Source organism: Cavia porcellus, unplaced genomic scaffold, assembly GCF_034190915.1.
Source record: "Cavia porcellus strain 051 isolate PalLab524CR breed Dunkin Hartley unplaced genomic scaffold, mCavPor4.1 scaffold_3, whole genome shotgun sequence".
Lineage (NCBI taxonomy): Eukaryota > Metazoa > Chordata > Mammalia > Rodentia > Caviidae > Cavia > Cavia porcellus.
In genome coordinates, this window is record NW_026947486.1 from 117531312 (window position 1) to 117551040 (window position 19729).

The 19729-nt window shown below is 56.1% G+C and overlaps 2 protein-coding genes across 13 annotated transcripts in view; one reads left to right on the forward strand and one right to left on the reverse strand.

Annotated features, from left to right (window-relative positions):
* Mtmr1 (myotubularin related protein 1) overlaps window positions 1-14119 on the forward strand; it is a 232094-nt gene extending 217975 nt beyond the window's left edge. For all 12 annotated transcript variants that reach the window (XM_063246533.1, XM_063246522.1, XM_063246523.1 and 9 more), the window contains 3 exons: window positions 7804-7917; window positions 11517-11693; window positions 12969-14119. In XM_063246533.1, coding sequence (XP_063102603.1) covers window positions 7804-7917; window positions 11517-11693; window positions 12969-13133 — 456 coding nt within the window. In that variant the 3' untranslated portion in view covers window positions 13134-14119. The remainder of the gene's footprint in view (window positions 1-7803; window positions 7918-11516; window positions 11694-12968) is intronic.
* Window positions 14120-14538: 419 nt separating this feature from the next.
* The window catches only part of Cd99l2 (CD99 molecule like 2), an 88194-nt gene continuing 83003 nt past the window's right edge, over window positions 14539-19729 (reverse strand). Inside the window, exons 9-11 of the mRNA XM_013150942.3 lie at window positions 18150-18167; window positions 17314-17379; window positions 14539-15990 (exon numbers count right to left, since the gene is read on the reverse strand). Of these exons, the coding sequence (XP_013006396.2) occupies window positions 15941-15990; window positions 17314-17379; window positions 18150-18167 (134 nt within the window). The 3' untranslated portion in view covers window positions 14539-15940. The remainder of the gene's footprint in view (window positions 15991-17313; window positions 17380-18149; window positions 18168-19729) is intronic.

The following is a 19729-nucleotide window of genomic DNA, read 5'->3' on the forward strand; positions in this document are numbered from 1 at the left end:
AAAGAAGTTTGTGATTCACACACACACACACATGCACACACAGACACACAGCCCTGGATTTCTCCACAAGAGAATAAGCACATGATCCACATGCATGCACATACACACACACACACACACACACACACACAACCCTGGAGTTCACCAGAGAACAAGCACATGATCCACACGCACGCACATGCACACACACACACACACACACACACACAGACCTGGAGTTCACCTGAGAGCAAGCACATAATCCACACACATGTGCGTGCACTCACACACAAAGCCCTGGAGTTCTCCACCAGAGAGTGCACACGCACACCACCACATGCACACACAGCCCTGGAGTTCTCCACCAGAGAATAAGCACTTGATCCACATGCCCACACACTGTCCTGGACTTCTCCAACGGAGAGCGTGCACATGGTGCACACGCATGCACACACACATGCACACACAGACTTGGAGTTCTTCACTGGAGAACAAGTGTGTTATCCACATATACGCACATGCACACACACACACAAATACCTCTGGAGTTTTCCACCAGAGAACAAGCACATGATTCACACACATGCACATGCACACACACACAACCCTGAAGTTCTTCCACCAGAGAGTGTGCACATAGTATACACACACATGCACACACACACACAGAGCCCTGGAGTTCTGCACGAGAAAAAGCGTGTGATGCACACATGTGCGCACGCACACACACAGCCCTGATCCTCCACCAGAGAACAAGCACATGATCCACACGCATGCACATGTACACACAAACACACACACACAGCCCTGGAGGTTTCCACAAGAGAACAAGCGCTTGATGCACAACACACATCCGCACACACACACACAGCCCTGCAGCTCACCAGCGAACAAGGGCATGATCTACACACACGCACAAGCACACACACACACAGCCCTGGACTTCACTAGAGAACAAGCACGTGATCAACATACACGCACACACACATAGCCCTGGTGTTCTTCACCTAGAGAGCACACACATGGTGCACACGTACACACGCACACACACACACACACAAATGCACACACAGCTCTGGAATTCTCCACCAGAGAATAAGCACATTATCCACACGCACACACATGCACATACACACACGCAAACCTGGTGTTCTGTACCAGAGAACAAGCCCATGATCCGCACGCATGCACATGAGCACATACACTCACACAACCTACAGTTCTCCACCAGAGAACAAGCATGTGATCCACATGCACACACATGCGCCACACACAGAGTCCTTGGAGTTTTCCAGCAGACAACAAGCACGTGATCCACAAGCATGCACATGCACATATACACTCCTGGAGGTCTCCACCATAGAACGTGCCTATGGTGCACACACATGCACACCCATGCACGCGCACACACACAGCCCTGGAGTTCTCCACAAGAGGATAAGCACATGATCCACATGCATGCACATGCACACACACACACACAGACCTGGAGTTCACCAGTGAACAAGCACATGATCCACACGCACGCACATGCACACACACACACACACAGACCTGGAGTTCACCAGAGAGCAAGCACATAATGCACACACTTGTGCGTCCACACACACACAAAGTCCTGGAGTTCTCCACCAGAGAGTGCACACATGGTGCACATGCACACCCACACATGCACACACAGCCCTGGAGTTCTCCAGCAGAGAATAAGCACATGATCCACATGCACGAACATGCCCACACTCTCGTGGACTTCTCCAACAGAGAGCGTGCACATGGTGCACACGCATGCACACACACACGCACACACACAGACCTGGAGTTCTTCACTGGAGAACAAGTGTGTGATCTACACATACGCACATGCACACACACACACAAACACCTCTGGAGTTTTCCACCAGAGAACAAGCACATGATACACACATGCACACACACACAACCCTGCAGTTCTTCCACCAGAGAGTGTGCACATAGTATACACACACACATGCACACACACACAGAGCCCTGGAGTTCTGCACGAGAACAAGCATGTGATGCACACGTGTGTGCATGCTCACACACAGCCCTGTGCCCTCCACCAGAAATCAAGCACATTATCCACACGCATGCACATGTACACACAAACACACAGACACAGCCCTGGAGGTCTCCACAATAGAACAAGCGCTTGATGCACAACACACATCCGCACACACACACCGCCCTGGAGCTCACCAGCGAACAAGGGCATGATCTACACACACGCACAAGCACACACACACACACAGCCCTGGAGCTCACCAGAGAACAAGGGCATGATCTACACACACACACATGCACACACACACACACACACAGCCCTGGACTTCACCAGAGAACAAGCACATGATCCATGTACACACACAGACACACACACACACACACACACATGCACACACAACTCTGGAATTGTCCACCAGAGAATAAGCACATTATCCACACGCACACACATGCACACACACACGCAAACCTGGAGTTCTCCACCAGAGAACAAGCACATGATCCTCACGCATGCACATGAGCACATACACTCACACAAGCTGGAGTTCTTCACCACAGAACAAGCATGTGATCCACATGCACACACACACAGAGTCTTGGAGTTTTCCTGCAGACAGCAAGCATGTGATCCACAAGCATGCACATGCACAGACACACTCCTGGTGTTCTCCACCATAGAACATGCCTATGGTGCACAACATGCCCACCCATGCACGCGCACACACACAGCCCTGGAGTTCTGCTCCAGAAAACAAGTGTGTGATTCACACACACACACACACACATGCACACACAGACACAGAGCCCTGGGGTTCTCCACAAGAGAATAAGCACATGATTCACATGCATGCACACACACACACATACACACACCCTACATTTATCCTCCAGAGAGCACACACAGCCCTGGAGTTCTCCACCAGAGATCAAGCACATGATCCACATGCATGCACATACACACACAGCCCTGGAGTTTTCCACCAGGGTACAAGCGCATGATCCACATACATGCACACACATACACAGACATGGTGTTCTCTACCAGAGAACAAGCACGTGATCCACACACACGCACATGCACACACACACGCACACACACACACACACACACACACACACACACACACTCACACGGCCCTGGAGTTCTCCACCAGAGAACAAGCACATGATCCACATGCACACACACACACACAGAGCCCTGGATTTTTTCACCAGAGAGCGTGCACGTGGTGTACACGCATGCACACACATGCAAACACAGCCCTGGAGTTCTCCACCAGAGAATAAGCGTGTGATCAACATGTACACACACCCACACACACAGAGCCCTGGAGTTCTCCACCAGAGAACAAGCACATGATGCACATGTGCACACACATGCACACACATACACAGCCCTGGAGTTCTTTACCAGAGAACAAGCTCATGATACACATTCACACACATACACACACACAACCCTGGAGGTCTCCACCAGTGAAAAAGCGCTTGATGCTCATTCGCACACACGCATGCACACACACAGAGCCCTGGAGTTCTCTACCAGAGAACAAACACGTGAACATGCACACACACCTGGTCTGAGTATAATAGGCCCTTAGTAGAACTGGTGCTGCTGGATTTCAGACAAGGTGCACTGCAGCGGTCCAGAGAACACAGATCTGTCTTCAAAAATGAAAGGGCAGGGGGCTTCTTTTAGCCACAGAGACCCCATGGAGCACTCAGGCCCTCACTAGAAACTGATCCTTAGTTTTAGACCCAGTCTCTGTGCCAGCTGGGGCTTGTGTTATCTGAGCGCTAGGTCACAGTGGGCTGGAAATAGGAGGGAACTGGCTGGTCTCCAGGGGAGGCATGCCACCTGCATGAGTGCCAGGTGACAGCAACACAGGCTCAGAAGGCTGCCCCATGTGTTCTGCGGCTCCTACACTTCCAGCTGTGTGAAGTGATGCTACCCGGTAACAGAATTCAGTGATTATTACCTTCAGACTAAATAGGAATCACATTTTAGAAAAGTTACATAAAAGGCTGAATGCAGAAAAGTAATTCTGATGCCTTTAATGAGATAAAAACCATTTTAATGCCGCTAAATGAGGTGAGTGCCATTTTTGTGGTTGTGAAGTAGTGTATTCTTCCTAAATGCTTTGGTGTGTGTGTGTATACACTTTTAGTTTAATTCCTGAATTGATGCTTGTAAATTGCTTATAGGACGTAGCTTCATCGCTAGTATTGAGAACCCTTGGAAATGACTACTTCTCAGAGATGCCTTCCAGGTGGAGCTGGCTTTGGGTTTTGAGTCTGTTGCAAGATCCTACATCCTCAGTATTCTGGGGATGAGAAGGTGCTGCCCACTTGTCCGAGCCCCTGGTTCTTTGGCCCTGGCCTACAGTATCATTTTTGACCCTTAGGCAGTCTCAGTCTTGGCATTCCAGGAAGAAGAGCTGGTTGGAGCAGTCACATCACCTTGGCTAAAGTAGTGCAATCGGTAATAGCAATAGCATCAAACACAGCGTAAAAAATGACAAAACTGTGATAACAACTTGCTACCTTTAACCGTGTGAACTAGATTTGTGGTAACATAACAAAATCTACAACAAACCAAAGAATTGTATACAGTAAATATGCCCTCAATGTGGTGATTTTACCCTTGAGGAAGAACAATTAAAAGAGGTTTGGAGGAAAAATAGACAAATGGAAGAAGAGGAAAAGGTTAGAAGCAAGGCTATAGGAAAAAGAAGGATTATGTGAATCTTGGGAAATCAGTAAAGAAGACAGGAGGGAAAGAGAAGGAAGAAATAAATAACAAAAACAGAAAACAAAAATGTTCATATTCATATAAAAACAAGATCCAGAAAAAAGAAAAAATTCCACTTCAGGGTGTGTCTCTGCTGTCACTTGTAGACAAAGTGGGCAGCCAGACCTCAGATCCATGTTGATTGATCCCAGCAAGCCAGCCATGGATTTGGGGTGGGGTAGTGGATAATCCCAGCAAGCCTGTGCCTTTAGTTCCTCTGGCTGTGAGGCCGGAACCGCATTTGTTCAGCCTGTGACACTGTGTGCCTCCTGCCGGCTTGAATTCAGTTCCCTGCTGGCCTGAAACCAGTCGTCTCACGTTGACACTGGGCACAGCTAGCTAGAGCCACCCCACCCCACCGATACTGTCACTCCAAGCCCAGTGAGCTCCTCTCCAAGATGGCTACCAGCCAGTTGCCTGCTTCTGGAGACACCTGAACCCAAATAATTCACCAGCCAATGAAGTCTGCTGTATCCACTGGGGTCGCCAGGAGTCACTGTGTGTCTCTGTAGGTTTGATCTGTCCCTCCCAGCAGCAAAGCAGGGCTCAGAAAGCACTGCCTGCCACTTCCCTCTTCTGCACGTAGGTCCCTCTCTTGGCTGTCCCTGTCGGCTTCATTCTTGCTTTAGATTCTTGCTGAAGATCTCCAGGGACCACGCCTCTCCTTCTCTTCCTCACATTGCTGTATTCCAGTGCCTGGACACATCTCCAAGAGGCTGTTTCTCTGCTGTTGGCCACACTGCCGTCCCCCAGAAGTCCATCCCAGTACTCAGTTTCTGTGCAGTTAGGCCCGCGTCCCGATTGCTGTATGTAAGCGAACCATTCATACTGAATTAGGGCTCACTCGCATTTTAAGCTGGCTACCTCGGCAGAGACCTCAGCCCCTAGATAGCAAGGCGCTGCTTTTCTTTTTCTCAGCTCATTATGAGCCAAAGGGGGGAGCGGGGCATAGAGGTACATGCCTATCATCCTGGCACTCTGGGAAACTACAGCGGGAAGGTCACAACTTTGAGGGTAGCCTGGGTAATTTAGTGAGCTAGCGAAGACCAGTTTGTAGAGCTTTCATCGCATAGCCAGCTGGTTCCAAGGCAGGGGTGGCGTGGTGGAGGGGAAACACACCCAGAGGAGTGGCAGGCAGAAAAGCGGCAGCATAGCCGGGTGTGGCGGCACACCCCTGTAATCCCAGCACGCAAGAGGCTGAGGCAGGAGGCTTGCCACAAGTTTGAGGCCAGTTTGGGCTACCTGGTGAATTCTAGGCCACCCTGAACCACATAGCAAAGCCTTGTCTCAAACAAAAAAGCAGCAGGCGTGTGTGTAGGTGTGTAATGAGCACCTTCAAACTCATTTCCATTCTTTTACATTGTTTAACACCTGTTTTTATGTCTATTTATTGTTCACTGGATTTTAAGGAAGAAGATAGAGAGATTGGAACAGCTCAGGTGCCTCTCACAGCTGAGATTCTGTTCATACATCCATCACCTTGACTTAGGGTTTCAACATGTGAATTTGGGGGGGGACGCGAATAGTCCATGGCACTCATGCTGTTAAAAATATGTCAGTAATTTGCTGACTTGTCAGTAAATGTTTGAAAATAGAATATAAGGCAAAACTCTACATTGTCATCCCTTTGCTTGATTTTTAAATCTTCAGTCTATGAAAGCATTATCTGTTGGCTTACAATTAATAAACGCTATGGTGCCAAGGGTCTTATGAATGGCAGCGGGGACGCAGTGCAGGGCAGCCGCGGGGCACCCGGCCTTTACAAGCCCGGCTTCTGGGCAGGCTCAGAGGCCGGGAAGCCAGCCAGCGGCTGCTCGAACTGTGTGTGCAGACAGCGTACCATTGCTCTAGGGCATCTAAGCATGAGAAAGCCAGTGAGAACATTAGCGCAGCTGGTCCCAGAGGTCTGCAGAGACAGTGTTATGCAAGTGAGCCACAGGAGAGGGAGTTGCCTGTTTCTATGAGCCAAATCCCTAGGAAGGCGAGGGGCCCAGTATTCCTCAGTGTGGCTGTGAGTATGAGAGCCGGGTGAGGACAGCCCCGCTTCTCCTCCCAGCAAAGCCAGCTGCTCATCGAGGATTGGGAAGGCTCAGCTAAAAAGCAAACTTGCCTCTGTCCAGTCCTGGCTGTCATTTAGAGGTGTCGGGTTAGTCATGCCAGTGCGCAGGTGACACTCTGGCTGGACCAGGTCTTTGGTATGACTCGACTCAAAGGCAGACGCACTGGGCTGACCTCTGCGTTCTGCTCAGGTTGGCCTTGCCTGTTCAGTGGCTGGTGAATAGTTCACTGGGTTGTAAAGTGACAGCGCCTGCCTGCCACTGGGGTCATTTGCATTATTTCCACGGGGCTCCTGGCCACTGAGTGCCAGCTGCTGACCGGAGCCTGCTGCCGGTGCTCAGTCTGCACCGAAGTCTGCAGGACCCCAGTTACAAGCTACCCGACCCAGCCCAGATGACACTCTGGTCTCCCTTCCTTATAGGTATATAGTGAGTTACCAAGGTTGAGCTTGTGATTTATTATCACATGTTAAGCCAGCCTTGCCTTCCTGAGGCCAGCCTCACCCGCCATGTCACACTTCCACCTCCTGCCTGGGCTACCCAGAACCTGGGCCGCCGGTTACGGGTAGAGTGGCTCGGGCTCCAGCTGCTTTTCGTGCTGTGGCCACCGCGCCTCTAGGCAGGAAAGTGGGACAGACATAGTGTTCCCCTGATTGATTTCCCCGTTCTCGGTGTTGCAGCCTGTGCTGCCTGTCATGGATACAGAGCACAGTCCCTGCATATTTATCAGCCTTCTTAGGGTTTGTGGTGGCAGAGTGAGTCTGGGCTCTGCTCGGCCTGATGAGATGCGGGTTCCAGCCCTGACGGCTGCAGGACCTACAGATGCGTCTCTCGGGGCTCAGTCTGCCTTGGAGCGGACTCCAGACTCTAGGGTAGCTGCCATTCACAGAAACGTGCTTACTTTGTTTGCGAAACTGGACTTTAAAACTAAACTTTGTTTTTCTCTCCATTAAGTTTCCCTCAGCATTCGAGTTTAATGAACTATTCTTGATTACAATTTTGGATCACCTTTATAGCTGTCTCTTTGGGACGTTTTTGTGCAACTGTGAACAAGAGCGAGTCAAAGAGGTGAGTAGTGTCTGCCTCTCCCGTGTTCAGGCGGGTGGAGGGAAGGCCTGGCATCCGCACTGCTGCTCTCAGAAGCAGGGCGTGGCACAAGATGTCCTCCCAGGCCTCCGGCAGCCCCGCACGCCTGTCTTTCCAGGCCCAGAGCCTGTGAGCCCGGCTCTCCAGGGAGTGGGACACAATCCACGCTTCCCTGACTGACTTCCTCATGAAAAGGAAAAAATTAAATTTTGCGGTTTGTGAATTGTATCTAAATAAAGGTACTTAGAATAAACAAAAAAACAGTGGAAGAACAAAGTTCACATATTAGAAGTAAACCTTGGAGGAGGGAGACTTAGCAAGGAAGAGCTAAGGGGTGCAAGGAGAGGAGAGTGATGGGGGGCAGGCAGAGTATGTCACCTGCACTGTGACTCTTCTAGGCAGAACCCATTCTCCAGTGTACCAGCGGGCACTAACTAAACTAATGAAAGCGATGCTAAACTATGGGCTTATGTGGTCTTGGGTACAAGATTTAAACTCCATTTAAAAGATGGCTCTTTCTGGGTGTGGTGGGTGTTTAGAATCCCAACACTTGGGAGCCTGAGGCACAAAGGTCATCCTGAGATCAAGGCCAACCTGTACTCTTAGGGAAGAGAAAAAAGAGAAAGTCAGCTCTTGAGACAGTTTGTATACCGTGAAGTTGAGCCACCGGTCAGGCACAGGGGTGCTGCTCACAGCCCCGTTACTCAGGAGGCCGAGGCGGGAAGACTGCTTGAGTCCACACGGTCAGGCCAGACTCACCCCGGCAGTGTGGTGAGACCCCGTCTTCAAGACAGATAAAATCAAATGTGTACAGTGTAGTGGATGTAGGGTGTGGCAGATTTTGTGCCACCACCAGTATCTAATTTCAGAAAATCTTCGTCCCCCGCAGAAGAAACCCCAGATCATTACCAGTCGCTCTTCGTTCCCGGGGCCCTGGCGAGCCCTGAGCTGCGCTGTGCGGCAGGGGTGTTAGCGGTCCCCTTGCCGCGCTGCTTTCTCCCATGCCCTGCCCCGTCGGCTGAGTCCTGCCGTCTCCCGGGCCGTCGGAGTCCTGGTTAGGGCGGTCTTGCCCGGGCCTGTGGCACTAGGTGTCTCCCCTGTTATCTCCTGGCAGTTTCAAGGGTTCCAGGCTGGTCTAAGTCTTCAGTCTGGTTGGAATTGATTTTCTGCACAGAGTGAATGACAGAAATCCATGTATCTCCGTCTTCTCCATGTGGATATCGGCTTCCCCAGAACCATTCTGCCAGTGTGGGTTTCTGGCTCCTTTGTCCACAGTCAGATGATGGTGGCCGTGTGGCTTTGTCTCTGTCCTCTGTTCTGTTCTTTGTGTGTGTGCGTGTGCGCGCACACGTGCAAGCTGTGGAATTGTGTGTTGTTCTGTTTTATCGTGGCTCTATAGTGCAATTTGAAAGCAGGTATCGTGCTGCTTCCAGCCTTGTGCTTTTTGCTTAGGTTTGCTTCAGCTGTCCTGGATCTTTTGTGTTTTCACACGAATTTTAGAATTTTTTTTTTGAGGTGGCTTTTGCTATGCAGTTCAGGCTGGGGTTGAATTTTGATAGCCCAGGCTGGCCTTGAACTCATGGTGATTCTCCTGCCTCAGCCACCCAGGTGTGGGGATTATCGGCATGTGCCACCACGCTGGCCTTTTCCTGGTTCTGTGAAGAATGCCATTGGTATTTTGATGTGGATTGCAGTGAATCTGTAGATCACCTTTGGTAATATGGCATTTTCACGCTATTAATTCTGCCAATCCCTGAACCTGGGAGGTCTTTCCATCTTCTGATGGCTTCTTCACTTGCTTTCTTTGGTGTTCTGAAATTCGCACTGTAGGGATCTTTCACCTCCCTGGTTAAGTCAATCCCTGGATATTTTATTTTTATTTTTTAAAGGTATTGTGAATGGAATTGTTTTTTTTTATAAATTCATTTTATCGGTACACTATTGATGTACATAATGACCACATTCATTATAGGGAATTTGTACTTGTACATAATATACTTGGTTCTTTTCCCCCACCCCCTGCCCTCCCTCCAACCTTGCTTCCCCTCATTTATAAAAAGCTGTTTCCACTTTTTCCTTCTGTTTTCTTTTGTTCCTCTCCCCCACCTCACCCTTGCTACCTTTCCTGTGAGACCATTTTCTTCCTATTTCCCAGTAGCTGTCATCCATTTTGATCCTTATTGACCCTTCTGGTTTCTTACAGCAGAGAACCAATATGATATGTAAACATGAGTGTCTGATTTATTTCACTGTGAAGGATGGTCTCAAGGTGCATCCTTTCCCTAAAGTATTTATCCTTCTTTGGGGCAGAGGAGTACTCCATTGCATATAAAACCCGTACTTTCTTTTGGATCCATTGATGGGCATCTGGGCTGTGAACAGAACTGTTTCTTGATTTCCTTTTCAGTGGATTCATTATTGGTTTATAGAAATGCTATCGATTTTTAAGCAGTGATTTTGTGGCCCGTGACATGATTCACACTTCCCTAATGAATAACATGATCTTTCCGTGTGCTTATCAGCCGTTGGTGTATCTTCTGTGGAGAGTGAGTGTTCACACCCTCTGCCCATTTGTAACTGGGTGATTTTCTTTCTTTCTTACTGAATTCTGGAAGTTCCTTCCACATTTCGCAGGTATACAAATGCTTTGTAAGATGCAAGCTACACAATTTTCCCCTTTCTGTGGGTTGTCTTCTCCCTGTCTTGATGTCCTCTGAAACAAACTGATTTTGGGGGAAGCCCAGTCAGTTTTTCTCTCACTACTTGTGCTTTTACTGTCCTGCCTGAGACACTGTTGCTGAGGCCAAGATCACAGATTCGATCCTGTGTCTGTTCCGAGATGTCGGAGACACAGTGCTTCCGCTTAGCTCTGTGACCCGCTGAGAGTCTGGCTTCGCTGCTCCGCATCGCTTACCAGGCTGGCCAGAGAGGCTGCTGGGGAACTGCCACCCGGGCGGTGGCGCCTCAGTGACCCCCCAACTGCCAGGCCGCACTGCTGGGGTGCATTGGCACAGCCCTGAGCGGGCTGAAGTCAGGAGCCTGGGTCTTCTGCTTTCTCTTCCTTTTTCAAGATTATCTCGACCCTCCCGGCTTCTTGGAGCCCCTGGCGGTGCCTCTCCTAAGCTGAAACAGACAAACACGGAGCGGTCCTACCCGCGGGCAGCGTGCGGGCAGCAGGGGAGTGCAGGGACCCAGCCGGCGTCTGGGCCCGCAGGTCTCCCCAGGAGCGCTGAGGGCAGAGCCCCCACATGCGGTCTTTCTGCCAAGCCGGGCTCCTCCGCAGCAGTCGCGGTTGGAAAGTCTGCCTCATTTCCCAGTGTGGACAGGCGCAAAGCAGGCGCAGCTAGACTGCGTGTGTCCCTCGCTGGGGCAGCGGTGATCGCCTTCTGCCTCCCACACCCCGGGGGCCGGATGTCGCTGGGCATGCAGTACTTCTCCAGGACGGTTCCCAGTGCTTGTCCTGCCAGCCGGGGTGGGGTGGGAGAGCTGGCCGCACGTCCAGCTCATTCCCTGTCTGTGACTCGAGTCCACGGAGCTGTGAAGAGAGTGTTTATTCCACAGCCTTCGTCTCTGTTTTGCAGGATTTATCTTCAAAGACTGTATCGCTGTGGTCTTACATCAATAGCCAGCTCGATGAATTTTCGAATCCCTTCTTTGTGAATTACGAAAACCACGTGTTGTACCCGGTTGCCAGCGTGAGTCACCTGGAGCTGTGGGTGAGCTACTATGTGCGGTGGAACCCCCGGATGAGGCCACAGGTACTTTGCTGCTTGTCCGTCCCAGGGTGGTCTCCCTTGCTGGCCAGGGACACAGTGGCACCCTGCGGCTCAGATGCCACACTGCGGGGACCGTGCTGCAAGGGAGGCTTGAGCTGGCCTGCTCCCAACCGGTCCCCTCCGTGTGGGCGGGGCGGCCCTCTGCATCCTGCCCTGGGCCCCTCCCCGGGGTCACCAGGCTGCACTGCCACCGTGGAGCAGCACTGTGTCTGCAGGCCAGAGCTCCAGCTGCCTTTCCTCCGTGTTCTCCTCCCCAGCCCAGCCCAGCCCTCCGCCGGTTGGGACATCCTGGCTGGCCCCTTTCCGAAACTCTTGGTGGCCACCACTGAGCCCCACAGTGGCTGGAAAGAGCTGGCGCCGCCGGCACCCTGCCGCCCCACAGCTGTTTGCACCTCGCACTCCGTGCTTTGCCACCCATCCTGCAGGCCCTCCAGGTGGCCATGCCTCCCTTGGGACCCCAGTGTTCTCTGAGCCCAGCCCCTGCTCCCTGCTGGCCCCTCTCCTGCCCCAAGCTGCAGTCCTCACCCTCCCCCGGGCCTGGCCCCAGCCCCATGCTGGCAGCTTCCTGCAGCAGCAGCAGCAGGCCTCTTTCTGGTCCACCGCAAGGTCCCTCCCCCAGCGCCCTGCTCTGCCCTGGCTGCGGGCTCCCCCTGCAGTCTCCCCCCACCCCCACCTTTGAGCCGCAGGATGATGGGCCAGGGAGGGACGAAGTGCTGTAGGAGTCACTGAGTGGTCTGGGGGGGCGGCCCGGGACGGAGTTGGAACCCTTGAAGAGCAGGAAAGCTGGCTGGAGTGCTCTGTGCGGGGGCGCCATGTGGGAGGGCCTGGGCCTGCAGGACAGATGGCTCTGATCTCTCAGAGGCCTAGGGAGGGGGCAAGTGTGACACAGAGCACTGTGACAGGAGGGTGGCACTAGCAGTCGGGCGCAAACACTGGCCCATTCCTAGGGCCATGGACAGGCGAAGCAGCGGGAAGGTTGGCGGGACCAGGGCTGGCTGACAGGGGTGTGCTGAGCTGGGGCGAGAAGTGGGGCGCAGGAGCAGCGGGAGGAGGGCAGCAGGGTCCTCCTGAGCTCCCTGGGCGTCCCTCTGAGCCTCACAGCTGGCCACAGCATTCAAGGGGCAAGTGACCGCCAGGCCCTGTGCTTTCCTCCACCGCTGTCCCTGATACATACACCCTGGGGCGCTGCAGGGGCGGGACTGGGTCACCATGTACCTGGTGGCCGCTGACTATGCCTGCCCCCCCCCCCCGCCACAGATTCCCACCCACCAGACCCTCAAGGAGCTACTTGCCGTCAGGGCCGAGCTGCAGAAGCGCGTGGAGGACCTGCAGCGGGAGGTGGCTGCGCGTGCCGTCTCATCATCCTCCGAGCGGGGCTCGTCACCGTCGCACTCAGCCACCCCAGTCCATACCTCAGTGTGATGGGTGAGCCACTGTCTCCTGGGAGCTCAGGACCACAGGACCCACTTCTGGGAGCAGCAGGCCTGGGCTGGCCCACTGTGGCTTCCCTCTGGTGAACAGCATCACCCGTCAGCGGCCACGGCCGCCCCGTGACCCACCTTCCTTGTCCTGGGCTTGGGGACATCTCGTACCATTGCCGTCCAAGGTCATCCTGGCAGAATTGCATCTCGCCGGTGGCCCTGCTGCAGGAGCACCCGCCGGCCCGCTGCCCTGTACATAGGAGGTATTTTTTAAACAGAGAAACAGGCCTTTATTTTCCTATGTCCTTTTCCATGTTCAGAAGTCGCCAGCAGAGGCGCCTGCTTCCTCTTCTGTGACGGGCAGTCTTTCTGCGCCTGTGTGACATGGAACTTGGCCATGGCTGCTTGTGCAGCAGCCTGTCACTGTCCTCGAGATGGCCCTGAGCCCAGTGCCAGCCCTGTCACGGGGAACCTGAGGACTCAGCTTCGCCTTGCCTGGTGGCCCGAGTGCAGGGCCCTGGCTTCGGGGCATAGCACAGGGACTGACGCCACCGCCAGGGGCCGTCGTCTGCTTCTGAATACGCCACAAGGTCCCACGCGGTTTTTTGCAACTAGATTGGTCAGCAAAGTTTTCTATGGTCAAACCCACAGAGGACAGATGTTATTTCAACCTGGAAACTTCGAATTTTTCGGGAAAATTGCCCTGTTCACTACCAGAGATGCTCAGCGTATTCCCTTCTACCAGCAAGGCCCTGTCCCAGTCAGGGTCCCCTGCACTGGTGCCGACCCTGACGGGCCGTGCCACCCGGGGCCAGCCTGAGGGGCCGGGTGGCTGCCCACAGGGTAGTGTGCCTCTGCGGCTGCGCTCCTCTTTGCTCCCTGTCTGAAGGTGGCCCCTCAGGCTTGTACGTGCCAGGCCCATGTTGTGTGTTGTCACCCGGTGCACTGTCTTTCCCCCCTAAGTAAAATGGCAGCGGTTGCTCCCGAGTCCTCTGGTTGTTGCTCTTTCAAGTTTCCATGGCTTTTCCCTTGGGGGAAAACAGGTAATGACAAGGTAACTGGTCTTGCATGCAGTTTGTCACCAGTGGCGAGGGTGTGGCTGGAACAGGTGAGTGCCGATCTGCAATCCTGGCAAGCCTAGTCTGTAACCCAGAGGAGGCCCCAGGGATCTTGGGAAGGATGCCCCCCAAGGCACCCCAGCCCCCACCCTTCTCACGTGGGCCTGGGGACCCCAACCCTCTCTCTCTGACTCTCGGGTATGAACAGGGACCGTCACCGGTGTCATCACTCCGGCCACAAAGCTGGTGAGCCTAGCAGGCTGATGGGGCGACTGCCCAGGAGCCCCACTCCAGAGCTGTTCCTGCAAGAAGCGCAGCCTCCCGCCCCATGGAGCACAGGAGTCTGGCCAAGTTCCATGTGATTTAATGCAGACACGACAGTTTACAGTTCACACGGGGACACAGCACAGATGGGGGGACAGGTCAGAGGTTGGTCTCCAATACGTCTTCCTCATGGAGCTGGGCCCGCCGCACCCAAGAGCGCTCCCCCAGGCACCGCCAGAGCCAGCGGGCGTCCCCTGGCTGGTGGCTGCCCTCCGCCCAGGCAGCCCACGCTGGCCGAGGAACCTTCGAGTGGACACAGTGAGGAGGGGGCCGCCAGGCCTGTGTTGGCCACAGCACCCGAGCAAGGGTGAGGTGACAGTGGAAAGGGAGCCCCTGGGGTGAGACTGCGAACCGGAGGCTGGGGGCGGCCCGGGCCTGGCCTGGTGCTAGGAGCCAGCGCCTGCGGGCCGAGTGATGGGTTTTATGCAGAAGGGCTTATGCAGAAGGCACCAAGGTAGCTAAAGGAGAGTGGGCTGCCGGCCACTGAAGTCAGTGCTACCCAGAAAATGTTTTCGCAAAGAACGTTTACTTTACACGTGGCTGCGGGCCTCTGAGGCCACAGCCTCTGCCATCCAGGTGCCAGTGCCCCGCAGCCACGCGGCCTGGGGACAGGTCCGACCCTTCTGGGCCACACAGCTCCTCAAGACAGGGTTTCTGGGCTACATGTCCCCTCCTCTGGCGCCGCAGCCCCTCCAGACCTGCGGTCTGGGGTCTCATCCCCTCCAGAGAAGACAGTGCCCGACGGCCTCCACCGTGGGGCTTGAAAACCACAAACGCGCGCGCGCACACACAGCATGCAGTACACAGCACGGGGCTGTTAGGGGGTCATTGGTTTTCTTTAAAAAAAACAAACAAACGGGGAATTGGCCTTGTCCCAGCGCAGGGTGGCAGGAAGCAGTCGCCCAGCCCGTGGCCTGTGAAGTGATGCGTTCCCTCCAGCCCTGTGACCCCGGAACCTGGGGTTGACACTTGGGGACCCCTTGGACACCTGCTCTGCTCCAGCCCAAGTGGAGTGGCTCCTGGCCAGCTTGGGGGGTCCCCAGCCAGCTTCACTAGAGCCGGAGGGCGATCGAAGGTCCACACCTGGGCCAGCAACAGCCTGGGGAACTGAAGACACCCCCTCCCTCCCGAAGCGCATGGGCTGGGGTCCCGGCAAGGCAAGGCAGTGTCCGCCCCGCCCCGTCGGGGCCCACCAGCGCCAGCCTGAGTCTGGCTTCAGGGAGCCACGCCCAGCCTGGCAGGGGGCCGCCCTTTGGGCCGGTCGTGGGCACCACGTCTCCACAGGACCACGAGGACGTGCGTGGGGACCACACTCACGAACACATGAAGCTTGTCTAGAGAACTAGGAGCGACAAGAAGCCAGTGACACAGGGAGCGCAGCGCAGAGGCGGAGGGGCCATGGGGCCGCGGGCCGCGGAGGCGGAGCTCAGATACAGGGCGGCTCAGCAGCCTGGCTCTGCAGTGCGGAGTACTCCACTGCGGGGAGAGAGGGGCCGCATTAGTGTTTGGGAGCCTGGCCCACGGGGTGTCCCCAGTACCCTCTTGCCCCCCTAAACCAAGGATTGCCCACAGACCTCAGTGAAGAGGGACCCGCACTCTGGCCAGGGATGCCAGGCAGCACCCACTTTGGTAGCTTTTGGGGGGTCCAGTTCTCCAGTGCTTTTGGCCTAGTCTAGATAGCCTCCTCTGGCTGGGGTGGCACTGGCAGTGTCCCCTATTCTGCAGGCTGTCTGCTCACTCTGCAGTGTCCCCCTTGCAGTGCCAAAGGTCTGTCACTTGACCTGGTCGCATTCAGTGATTCTTGGCATTACATTTTGTGCAGTGGGGTTGTGTCCCCCAAGGCCCTGCCTGTCTGCCAGGCCTGTGCCTGCACCCTAAAGCGACGCCAGCCTCCCAGGAGTACCCTGCTGATGCCCAGCTCCTTCACTGCAAGCTCCTGGCCTGCGGCCAGGCACTCCCACCCAGCTCACGTGCCTAGACTTCTCTCCGAGCCTCATTCTGTGCCACCAAGCGGCACCCTGCCCTGTGCTGCCCGCCAGGCGGTGTCATCACTGTAGAACGACTTCACGCCCAGGACTCGGGGATTGGGACCGCAGGGAGGGCCATGCGCATGTGGTGTGGAGCCGCATATGAGATGCCCAGGGTTAGAGGCTGACAGTGAACACAGCCCTACTGGGCCGGCAGCTGCTTCGGGCACTTGTGGCGGCACCGGGTGAGTGTTCTGAGCAGCGTGCGCAGCCCAGTCCCCCCCCCCCACTTCCCAGCACAGGGTGCAGAGCCCCATGGAGGTGGCTGCTGCTTGTGACTCTGACCCATCTAGTAGTCTCCCCTCTGCTTCCTGTCAGAGAGAATGTGCACCACTGGTCTTTCTCATCTAGCTTGTTTTCCTCAGCATGGCCACCTCCCAACCCATCCCTTATCCTGCACCTGACAGGATTTCACTCCTTTGTGACTGAGTAGTACTCCATGGTGCGTGTGAACCAGTTTCCTTATCCTGTCACCAGTGCTGGGCACCTAGCCTGACTCCACGTCCTGGCTATTGTGAACTTCGTATAGATCTGTGACAGTGACACCCACACATCTGTGTAGACAGTAAGCACTGCCGAGGAACTCGGGGGGGGGGGGGATGAAACCAAGCAGCAGGGGAAGTGGCCGAAGCAGGAGGCATTCTGGTGTGCTGAAGGGTGTGCAGGGTCAGGTGGACCACAGGCAGAGGCTGGGCAGTGCCAGAGTCCTGAGTTCCTCCCGGCCTCCCCGGGCCCAGGCTGGCTAGTGCGGGGGTGCTGCCCCCTTCCTCACCTTTTGGCTCCTGGCACACCACAGCCTCCAGGTTCTGTCCCCTCTCGTAGTCCGAGTTGAGCCCATCTGAAAGGACAGGCACAGTCGGCGGGGTGGCAGGCACAGGCCCAGCAGAGCCTGTCACCCAACCCCTGTGCCCAGGTCAGCTGAGTCCCCGCTCAAAGTCAGGATGTCCTGGCCCTGCTCTGCCCGAGGGCTACCCCAACTGTCACTGGACAACAATGCATGCATCAAAGGGCCCTGTCACCCGCCCCTGTTCAGCGGCTGTGCCATGCTGAGATGGCAGCTCCCACCAGCAGATGAGGGCACCTGCGGCGCAGGGCTGGGGAGGGGAGTGACGATGAATGGAGGCAGGCAGAGAGGCGTGGGGGCCATGGAGTCGCAGTGCAAACGTCAGCATCCTCTTGTCCCGGTGGCCTGCCCAGCCGTACAGCATGGGCACCAGTGGCTTCTCTTGGTGTGAGGGGCTGTCACCATCCCCAGCCAGGCCCAGGGTGCAGGGCCAGGGATGGCTGCTCAGAGAGAACCGCACCGGGCCAAGGCGCCTTCCTCACACCCATGCTGCCCTTCTGCTGCTCTGGGCAGCCGGCCCTGGGTGGCCCTGGGTCCCAGCGAGCCACTACCCCAGAGGGAGTCACTGCCATCTGGCCATGGGGCCCTGCCCGCCTCCCCTCTGTACTAGCCCCCTGGGCCCCAGCGCTGGGAGGGCGGGCCTAGCTGGAAGCTGGAAAGGCGGCGTGCAGGGACAGGCAAGTGCAGGGAAAGACACAGGGAAGGTGACAAGCGTGGGATGGGGGCTGTGGGGAGGCCACTGCGCGGCGTGCGGCGTGCGTTACCTTGACCTTCTGCTGCATCTGAAGGCAAAACACGGGGCTTAGACCCCGCACCGGAGGGCCCCCGCGCACAGGCAGAGGCCACTGGGCACCCAAGGGTCACAGCTGCAGGGGCTGGACCACGCCCTCCACCCCCCACCCCGGGCCTCCCTGACCCGCACGCACCGGCGCAGGAACTGGGGACCCGGCCGCCCGGCCCTCAGGCGCCCCAGGGACCCTCCTGATCCCGGCCTCAACTAGGTACCGGGGACGCGGGTGCACATTGGTGCACACCAAGCCATGGCCCGGGCCCACGGAGTCCAGGGTTGAGGTGCGGCGCAGAGCCCCAGTGGGACGGCACGGGGCGCTGTGGCTGCGCGCAAAAGCTGGCGGGAAACCCTCCAGCGGCAGGGGCAAGGAGAGGAGAGGAAGAGGGGAGCAGAGGAAGGGGAGGGGAGCCCGAAGAAGTCTGGCCACGCAGCAGGACCCAAAGGGCTCTGGGCACTTGTGGGGGGGGGGGGATGAAGTGCGGGGGGGAAAAGGAAGAGCAGGGAGGGCGGGGGCGTGCCTAAAACGACCGGAATGTTGGGGCAGGAGGCACGAGAGACAGGGACCCCAGGAGCTTGCCGTCAGCCCCGCCAACACTGTTCCCTGCCGGAGCAGGCAAAAAAAAGCCTGCCTGCCCGGCGCCCCGTGCAGTGCGAGGAGGGCGCGGAGGGCCTGTCTCGCTGGAGTCCCCTTGGCCACCAGCCACCCTAGCCCCAGGTGCACGGTGTGGCCCCTATGGCCTTGCCCTGGCTCTTCGTCTCTGAGGCAACCCACTGGCCCTCCAGAGGGGACATGGGGGTACTGTGGGGGGATGTGGGGGACGTGGAGGGACGTGTGGCTGTGGCTCCACCGGGCTGTCCCCCGCTGCTGGGGCCCAGGGCCCTGAACCCCAGCTCATGAAGGCTTTAGAGATTGCAGGCGCCATGGCCAGGGCCACTGGGAGCCAGGAGGGGAAGTGAGGCGGCTCCCTGGAGGGCAGCGGGCAGGACAGTGGCCCTGGGGACTCCCTGGTGGCAGATGGCCTGCACAACCTTGTGACAGTTTTCTTTCACAGGGCGGTTACTAGAAGGCTGTGCAAGTAGGTGCTCGTGGGCAGATGGGTGGCCAGGCGACACCTCCCACCAGCCCTGGAGGTCACAAGGTGGGGACCTTGCCAGGACCGCTGACAATCCATTCTGTTACTGGTTAAGTGGTGTTTGAGCAGCCTGTCAGTCAGTCCTCTGGGAGTGGTGTCCTCTGGGTAACCTTCACCTCTGCCCCAGCCCAGGACTTCACTTCCTCCCCGCCCGCAGCAGGTCAGCAGAGGCAGGCTGCTGTCCCAGGCAGCTTCGGCTGGCGGCGACTGGAGGGCTCCCAGGAGGAGTGCCACCCCTGAGAGACAGAGCCCTGGTGTGCACAGGAGGAGGCCAGAGACAGCCTGACTCCTCTCTGTCCTCTGCCCTGGGCTAGGCTGCCCCACCGCCACACAGATCCGGCACGGGCAGGGGACAGTGCGGAGGGGAGCACCCCACAAGCCGGTTTTCCCCAGTAGGAAGAGCAGGCAGCCGTGGCAGAGA